The sequence below is a fragment of the Hemicordylus capensis genome, chromosome 4 (assembly GCF_027244095.1).
Source record: "Hemicordylus capensis ecotype Gifberg chromosome 4, rHemCap1.1.pri, whole genome shotgun sequence".
Taxonomy (NCBI): domain Eukaryota; kingdom Metazoa; phylum Chordata; class Lepidosauria; order Squamata; family Cordylidae; genus Hemicordylus; species Hemicordylus capensis.
The window spans coordinates 81246538-81256183 of NC_069660.1; the positions used below are offsets into that span (position 1 = coordinate 81246538).

Below are 9646 nucleotides of genomic sequence, written 5' to 3' on the forward strand. Positions count from 1 at the left end.
GTGTCCATTTCTTGAAATAAATGACCTCAAAATGATGGTACAAATGTTGGTAGTCTGCAGACCTGACTACCGCAATGCGCTCTATGTGGGGCTGCCTTTGTACGTAGTCTTTTTAACTGCAGTTGATACAGAATGTAGCAGCCAGGTAGGTTTCTGGGGCATCTCAGAGAGACATCTTTTCTCCTGTTTTGAAAGACCTACACTGATAAACTTTGCCAATAAGTTTCCAGGCAAAATACAAGGTGCTGGTTAGAACCTATAAAACCCTAAACAGTGTAGGCCCTGCATATTCCAGAGAATATCTTCTTTGCCATAAGCCACACCTCCCATTGTGATCATCTGGAGAGGTTTGTCAATCAATTCAATTCAATCAATTCCTTTATTACGATCACAGACTAGCACAGAGAGGTTTGTCTGCATTTGCCACCCACTCGTCTGGTGGCTACACAAGGATGGGTCTGCTCCATTGCTGCCCTGAGAATCTGGAGTGCGCTCCCTGATGAAATTAGAGCCTCCCCATCTTTGACAACTTTTAAGAATGTAGTTAAGACACATTTGTTCACCCAGGCTTTTAATTAGATTCACAGGTTTTAATAGTGTTAATATTGTTTTAATTTTCAACTTTTTACAGTTTAATTTTGTTTTAATTTGTATTGTATTGTGATCCACCCAGAGATGTAAGTTTTGCTCAGCATACAAATGTATTAATGAAGTAAGTTGGCAAATAAACAAATAAGCAAATAATTTCATAAATAAATGCGCTTCAGTGTTAGCAAGTGCAAAGTGATGCATATTGGGGCAAAAAACTCAACTTTACATATATGCTGATGGGGTCTGAGCTGTCAGTGACTGACCAGGAGAGGGATCTTGGGGTCATGGTGGACTGACACTCTAGCACCCATCAGAAAAGCTCACCTTGGTGAAATATGTGGGGTAGTGTAATCTGAAAGGGTGCTGAAAACAGACAGTCTAGTGCATCAGAAAACAGTACCCATCAGAAAAGCTAACCCTGGTGAAATATGTGGGGGTAGTGGAATCTGCTAGTAGTAGGAATAGTGGAATCTGGGGGTACTGGCCCTTCTGCAGATGTTGGCCTACAACTCCCATAATCCCTGGCTATTGGCCACTATGGCTGGGGGTTATGGGAGTTGTAGTCCAAAAACATCTGGGGGGGAGTTGAGCAGGCCTGCTCTAGTCCATCAGAAAACAGCACCTATCAGAGTTTAAAATGTGGGGGTAGTGGAATCTGTTGGAGCCCAGCCCAGGAGTGGAAGTATGGTCCCTGAAAACTGATTGGAGTCCAGTCCAGAACTGGAACTCAGGACCTGCACATGCACAGTACTCCTTTTGCTGTTCTTCCACATAATGACAGCTCCTCACCTGCTAACAAAGGAACTTGACAGATGCAGCTTTGCATTAGCAAAGTTCCACAATTGATTAAGCTTGCCCGTGTTCCTGCAGGACTAAAGGTTTTCAGACAATGCCTGTCAGCCAATGTCAAGCTTATTAAATGTTGCTGGTGTTAATAACCAAACCTCTAATAGCTGAATGTATTTCCAAAAGGTTCTGCTGGGTTCACAGACAATCACTTGCAAGCTTGTGGACTATACAAGTCTCTTCACTAACTGTGAAGTTCTGAACACCCAGGCTGTGCTGTTAGGACAAGGGAATCCTTCAAAAAATGTTTTGCCAGAGATAAACAGGATGCTGCTCTTCTGGTAACAGACTCCATAATACAACCCCCCTACCATTGCAATTAATTTTTAAAATAATACAACAATGTAACATTATGTTATATTACTCGAATAATGTAATATAGGATACCAGTATTTAAATGAGAAGTTAAAATTTCTTGTTATGTTTTAACTCATATATTTTAAACTCAGTAAAATCAAGGAGCAACTCAAAACTGTGCTATGCAAGCGCTTCTGAAAGGTTTCTTTAAAGGTACTGGCTACAAATGGAGAGACTGAGCATGCTCTCTTCTTGCCAGAATTCAAAATGTCGCCGTGCAAGATAAATGTAAGAGTTTCTGATAGATTTACCTTCAGGGTAAGGGCACTGGCTTCAACTGGAGAGATTGAGCATGCTCTTTTCTTGCCAGCTATCCAGGCATTTCACAGCACTTCATATTTGCCTTTTGATACACTATTGTTGTCATTCTTTTTTATGTTTCAGAGTTATTTTGATGCAAAATAACACATGCAATAATATCTGGTGTTTTTCTGCAGAACTTGGATTTCCTTTTTTCGATATTTTAAGAAGGAATGAAAATTTGACAGAGGTTGTGGGCAGAAAATATGCAGGAGCTTCATTTGACCATACTGAGCATGCTCCAATGCTTTTAAGCATGCTCAGATGCACAGGAAAGGAGGAGATTTTACGTCGTCTTCCTCGTTCTTTCTCTTTCTCGTTACTATGAAGCCACCTTCGAGGCAGCGTTCCGCTCCTAGTCGCTATAGGTTGGACCCCACAGCCCGAGCTTGGACGGACGCTGAAAAGCGATGCCTTCTTAAAGCCTTGAGAGCTCAGAGCCAAGGCCCTTTGCGGCCGGAACTGCTGCAGAAATATGTTCCTTCGAGAGATGAAGCAGAGGTAGGTTCAGGCGTAGCCTCGTAGAGGGTTCGGAGCCAGCCTGGACAGGCTGCGGGCTTCACAACGCTAATCGGTGGAATAGCAGCCTAATTCCAATAACGAACGCTAAACAAGGAATGGGTTGATGGTGAGAGATCCATCGCTGCTGAGTCACGAGGTGAAATTGGAAGGCACAGATAAGTGGCCTTGGATCAGGGCCGGACTGGGGGCACTGAGAGGGCGGTGGAAAGTATGTGGGGAGGGCACCAGGTTTAGAGCAGAATGGGTAATTAAGGGTGGGAGCCAGGGTGCAGGGGCGCCCCGTGGTTGGGGCACACTGGGAATATGCCCTGTTGCCCTGTGGGCCAGTCCAAGCCTGCCTTGGATGCATCATGACTTGTGAATTGAGAGAACCGAGTTTATGATCTACAGGTGCTGGGGGAAATAATTCCAGACTTTGATCTTCCTCACAGGAATGGTGAATCATATGCTCAAGAGAATGATATGAATCATATCATTTTAACTTTTGTAAACTGCCTTGTGATTGTTTTTAATGAAAGGCAGTATATAAATGCAACAATAAATAAATAAATAAATATGCTCATGTTGACCAAGGTTCTGCCTTTTACTTCCCTGCCAGGTATAAGAACCCCATTCATCACAAGATTTGCAAACTGTAATTGTTCCCCATGAAGGAGGGATACAAATGTGATAAAGCATATATAAATATTGTTGTGATTAGAGTTTGAACATGGAAAGCTGTCTTCTAACAAATCAGACAATTGATCTATTTAGCTCAATGTTGAGTGCGCTGTCCAGCAACAGCTCTCTGGGGCTTTAGATAGGGCTTTCCCCAAGCATCAATGTAGTAAGATTAGAGGGGGCTCCGGGACAAGGAGTTAAGATTGGACATTGCCTTAATCCCCTGCCCCCCCCACCTTCTCTCCCCATCTTTTTGCTGCAGAATTGTAAGGACATGGTAAAAACACATCCACACACCTTTTTCTCATGCTTCTATGCAAATGATATGACACACTTCCCATACACATGAGTGAAGCGTGAGCTGTTGCCCAGCCAGTGAGGTTCCTCCCTCCCTCAAGGGGCCCAGTGATGCTTGTCTCACTTTGTTCAATTGTAGCTATGTCCCTGTTTCCTAGATTTATTTGGAAATGCTAGAGATTGAACCTAGGACTACTGAATATACAAAGCATGTGGTCTACCACTGACTCAGTTCCTTCCTGAATTCTCACATGTGCATGGGAGAAGCCTGCAAGTATGTGTTGGGAAAATAACCAGCCTATTAGTATCTTCAGAAGGTAGGGTTGTCACAATTCCCAAACCACCTCCATGAATATTTTCTGTGGTTGTAGATCTTGGCCTTTGTGCAACTGCTGAAAGAGCGTGTCGCAAGAGAAGCAATCAGGGCTCAGTGTCTGTATCGCCAGAAAACATGGAAAAAAGCCCCGGTTCCAGCACCTATTGAGGTATGAGAAGATGAAGTTTGTGGGTAAGGAAATATGGTATACAGTGGGCTAAAAGATATTCAGATCTTTATCTGATACTTCCTGTTTCTAGGTATGGACAGACTTGGCTGAGAAGTTGACAGGTTGTCTTGAGAATGCTGTGACAGATGCCTTTTCCCAGGTAATAGTGTTGTGTGTGCTGCCATCCGATCTTAATATGATGGGTATTGCTATGAAAAAAGTGACTTGAGAGACGTGTGTGTCTCCATGATAGTAGTGATGTGCATTAACTGGTCCGGAGGCCATTTTAGAGGCCTACGAACCGGTTCAAGCGTAGCCCGGTCCAACGCTGGGGCGGGGGAGTCTTGCTTTAAGGGCGGGGGGGTTGTACTTACTCCTCCTGCTGCTTTTCCTCCTCCGGTGCTCTGTTTTTCTGTGAAGTTTTCGGGGAGGCAGCATTCCTCCCTGCCGCCCCTGTCCCCTCTGTTGACCTGAAAAAGCAGAAGTAGCTTCCATGCATGCACCCGCCATGGGTGGCGGTGGGCGCATGCGCAGAAGCTACTTACGCTTTTTCCAGTCAACAACAGGGGCAGAGGTGGCAGGGAGGAACGCTGCTGCCCCAAAAACTTCACAGAAAAACAGAACACCGGAGGAGGAAAAGTGGCGGGAGGGGTAAGCACAACCCCCCCTGCCTTTAAAGCAAGACACACACAACCCTGGCGCCGGACCGCACCTCAGCGGTCCGTGCACATCCCTACATGATAGTGTGGCTCTGTCATTGCCTATTTTGGCTACCATTCATAGTTAATGCCCAGGCCTTTGAGGACAAATGTTTTGAAAGGAGAGCAATCTTGGAAGAGATACTTGGCACCATGTGAGAATACAGTTTGGGGTAGAGTATAAGATATTTCCAGGCCTAAGCCATTCTTGAGTAATAGGAATATCCATAGAGAAAACCTGACTGCTGGGTTTTATACAATTGAGAAGGCTTCCTTCCAGCTATGGAGTTTGCACTGTCCTGTGTCTTTCCTTAATCTCCTAGGTGCTGACAATTGCTTCTGCAGAGCCTCTCGGCTTACTTCATTCTGTGCCCCCAAAGCCTGTGGCAGTAGCCATTGCATCAAATGCAGAGGGAAAATCTCAGGCAATGGGAAAATCATCTGAGGCGGCAGCTGCCTCATCAAATGCAGAGAAAGCAGCTCCTGCAGAACAGGATGGATTCCATGTAGACTTTGAAAAGATCTACAAATACCTTTCTGCGATCTCACGTGGATCTAAAGCACCACAACTCCCACCAGGTGGTAAGTCGGAGCCTAAGTGAGAACAGGAAGAATGGGCAGGTACTAAGCTGCAGGAATCAAGAATTATGTAATGAGAAAAGCTAGAAGCACAATTCCCTGAGTTTAAAGTCATTCATGCAACTACATAATGTTGGTTTATTCTTGTGCTCCTAATTATTGGAGTAAGGCATGTACTGCTTCTACCTGAAGTTTCAAAAGCCAGGTGTCCCTTTTCCTTGTTAGAAACCTATAGTTTCCTCCATTGGAGATAGGGGCAAACAAAATGATTACACTTTCTTCACTACTTCCTTTGCCTTTCTTGGTGGTGGTTTTGATGTTTTCATTGAGTTATCCATTGTAATAGTAATAATAAAGTAACAGGCAACACAGGCTGATGGGCATCAGAATGTTCATAAAGACTAAATTTTACTTATCATAATCTAATAAATCAACTTCATTCTATTCAAAGGTATTGCTTGTAAAGCAAAGAGGAAATGGGTCTAATTTTTCACGTTGAAAGACCAAACTTTCCTCCGACACAGAATGCACGTGTAGTCCTGAGATCAAAATGATACAGCTGATATAAAACCAGACCTGGCAACTATCCCACTTTGTTAAACAGATATCCATTTTTCGGACTCATCTCACTTCCATCTTTAAATCTGAATGTGTGACTTTGCCTTTCTTCTGATCATGTTTGCCTTCTCCAAGTTTCCTAAGCAGTGGGCAAGAGCTGAGCTTGCTCATCAAAGTAATGAAATGCAGGACTTGTAGCCACACCAATGGAACCTTCATCTTGGATATTTATTGTTGGCACTATGGCATAAATTGGATCCTCAGGATTCTCTAGTTCTGGTGCAGATGCAGGTTCAGGTTCTGACTCATTGGAAGTAGAACTCTCTCCTTTAGAATCACTCATTTTCCCTTTTCAGAATTCTGCGTTACCAGGTTGCTTTCTGGCATGCCTTATTTCCTCCAGAGCTCCCTCTTTTTATATCCATTGTAACTCAAAGATTTCTTTCTGGGCTCTTCATTGCTGTATATGTGAAGGGTTGTTTTTTTCTTTTTTTGCCCTAATATGCATCTCTGGTCATTTGTCATTCCATTGTACATATACCCATGGAGAGGTCTCTTTGGAGTTCTTTGCAGTCCTCCTGAGTTTTCACCATCTTGAATAACTGGGACTCAGCTGCAAACTTGGCCACTTTACTGCTGTTTCTAGATAATTTGTGAACAAGATATAGTGCTGAGAAAGTTTGAACTCCCTAGGATGGTCTGTATATTAGCACAATTCTTATTCAAAACCATGATTGGATCCTAAGCTAAACCCTGATGAGAAATCAAGGCAACCACATTGAATAAGTAACTTGAGTGAATATGAAAAATATCCTCTTTGCCCAACAGTCAACAACAAACATTCTTGTGTGAAAAAATGTGAACTCTGTATTCAGTAACTGGTGCCACCTCCTTGATCAGCATTAACTGCAACTTAAACGTGTCCTGTAGCTGGTGAGCACTCTCACATCAGCTTGGAGGAATCTTAGCCTATTCTCTGTTTTTTATCTCTGTGTGATGAAAGACATTTCATGTGACATTTGCATGAACAGCTTGTTTCAGTCTTGCCACAACATTTCAAGAGGGTTTGGGTTAGGATTTTGACTTGGCCACTCCAAAATACAAAATCTCTTCTTCAGCCATTCTGTGGTAGACCTACTTGAATGTTTAGGATTGTTTTACTGCATGGCCCACTTCTGGCTCAGCTTCAGCTCTCGGACAGATTGCCTGACCTTGTCCTCTAGAATTTTCTGATATGCAGCTGAATTCATCCGTCAATGATGGCAAGTCATCCAGGTCCTGATGCAGCAAAGCAACCCCAAGCTATGATGCTTCCACCACCATGTTTGACAGTCGGGATGAAGTTCTTACTTTGGAAGACAGTGTTTGGTGAAAACCAAACCTGTGTGATTGTGTCTGAAAAGTTCAATTCATTACTGAATGCAGGCTTCTGTACATTTTCACATAAGGATGTTGGTTGTTGACTTTCTATTGAGTGAATATTCAAAATATATCCTTTTTGCCCAAGTTACTTATTCAATGGGGTTGCCTTTCTCTCATCAGGGTTTAGCTTAGGATCTAATCATATTTTGATTAAGAATTGTACTAATATACAGACCATCCTAAGGGATTCACAAACTTTTTCTCAGCCCTGTAGCACTGGTCCCACTTCCTGCATGGAAGGGTGGCTGGAAATAAGCAAGTAACTTAGCATCATGTTGTTCAGAAATAGAGTAGACCTAGGACTGGAAACACTCCCTACTTTGGGTTCAGACTACATCGGTACTACCTGTACTTCCAATTTCCACAGTGCTTTTAAGGAATTTGCTTGCCCTGAGGATGTTTCCCACAGTACTGTCTACTTGGGCCAAGTTGAAGCTTACATTTTGTTACAGTGAGACAAGGCTGTGTGAGCTAGGATGGATTATATTGGGAAGAGGAGACAAGACTGCGGGAGGTGGGTAGGAGCATGGAGTTCCTGACTGTTAATATTGTGGAGAGTGTGATTTGAGTCTATGGAGAGATTTCAAGGGAAAACATTCTCTCTCCTGTCCTCTGTGAGATAAAGATGAGATATGAGCTTAGGGGATAGGTTTTCCTAGGTGAGAAGTTAAGGAGCAGCATCGTAGGGAGACTAGAGACAACTGGAAACTTGAGGCAGGTTGGTTGGATATCATCTAAGAATGTTTGTGCTCTTTTAAAACTTAAGAAATATGAAAATACACACCATATCTCTAGGATAGTGTGGTAGAAACTTAAAGAAATTGCTAGGCTATGTGAGGGAGAGTGTTTTGTTTTCCTTGTGACCTCTGCTATAGGAGGGTTGGAAAGGCTTGCGAATCTGCAACTGGGGAACAGGTGATGCCAAATCCTGCAGATGGTTCTGCCAAAATGAGGGATAGCTACTACTGCCCCTCCCATGTTTTGTTTGTCTTCTGCAGAATCAGCTGTGCTTCTTGATCTGCTGCTGTCACTGCCTGAAGAATTGGGCTTCCTGGATTTTAAGAAGCTAAGGAGCCACATGCACAAATGTTATATGGACTTGAGTGCCTGCCATGCAGGCGAGAGAAGTGGAAAGCAAGCAGAGTCCAGCCAGTCTGCAAACAGTAGTGGGAAGCTATATGACTCCCCTCTCCAGACAGCCAACAGCCATCTTCCACATCAAGAGGGCTCTAGTTCTACTACTACTTCAGATAATACGGCACAGCCTTCTGCCTTTGATTGGAAGACTCTGGATATCTGCCCTTTAAATTCATTCTTACTTCCCTTGGATATTCTGGCACAAAAGAAAGAGAGCTCTGACTGAGGGAATTGGATTCTGCATTGCCAAGTTTCTGTGATGAACTACATGTTTCTTCTCCAAGAACTATCCTTATACTTTGAGATATTGAGACAGCTCTGAGTTTGCTGTAAACAGTATTATATTTGAGTAATGTGGCCTGTTCTTTTGCATCTTGGCCTATGTATACTATCATGTTCTTAAATACACTTTTCTTCCTGGCTGCTAATAGTTGTGTGTACAACCATGTATATATTTCTAGTTTGATTCAGCTCTGAAAGAGGATGAGCAAGATTTTTCTGTTATATAAATGACACTTTAAGATGCACAGAGGAGGGGAAAGCACCACGCCGGAAGGAAGGAAACGGTGCAGTGACAGCCTATTAAAATGAAGATCCTAATGCATTTAGAGTGAAAACTCTTCTTCAGGGGACTTGACTCAAATAGACTGATATAGAGTAAAAACAAGAACTACAAGAGAAACATGAGAACTCAGTTTACAAGGCACAGTGTTCAACTTCTACATAACTTTTGTAAACTTCACTCTCAATCTTTCTGTATCAGTCTAAGTCCCTTGAAGAATTTTCACTCAACACATTGTCACCTACCCCTCAATAAACTGTCATTGCTCTGTTCCCTTTTTTCACATTGCTTCATGCAGCTTTCATAGTAACAAAAGAATGGATTCAACAGACCAGAATGCCACCACTGAGTTATCAGATAACAGTAACTTTTATATCTACACTTAACTGCCTGCACTAGCAAAATTATACTGTCCTTACAGTTGTATGTAGCCATTAAAGATGTATTGCATGCAGATAACAAAATGAGCATGTAGCACTATTAATCCTACAACAAGATGGAACAAACTTAAGTTTGCAGGTAGGATTTTTTCTGGAGCTGCCCGATGGGAGCACATCACACCCATTCTGAAAGAGCTGCACGGGCTGCCCGTTTGTTTCTGGGTCCAATTCAAGGTGCTGGTTTTGACCTTT

At 42.9% G+C, this 9646-nt stretch overlaps 1 protein-coding gene across 1 annotated transcript; it reads left to right on the forward strand.

Annotated features, from left to right (window-relative positions):
* The first annotated feature begins 2203 nt into the window (after window positions 1–2203).
* SNAPC2 (small nuclear RNA activating complex polypeptide 2) lies at window positions 2204–9297 on the forward strand. The gene is made up of 5 exons (XM_053243448.1): window positions 2204–2595; window positions 3945–4058; window positions 4150–4218; window positions 5080–5338; window positions 8314–9297. Exons 1-5 carry the CDS (start codon window positions 2359–2361, stop codon window positions 8676–8678), a joined length of 1044 nt encoding a protein of 347 aa, XP_053099423.1. The 5' UTR covers window positions 2204–2358; the 3' UTR covers window positions 8679–9297.
* Window positions 9298–9646: the final 349 nt, after the last annotated feature.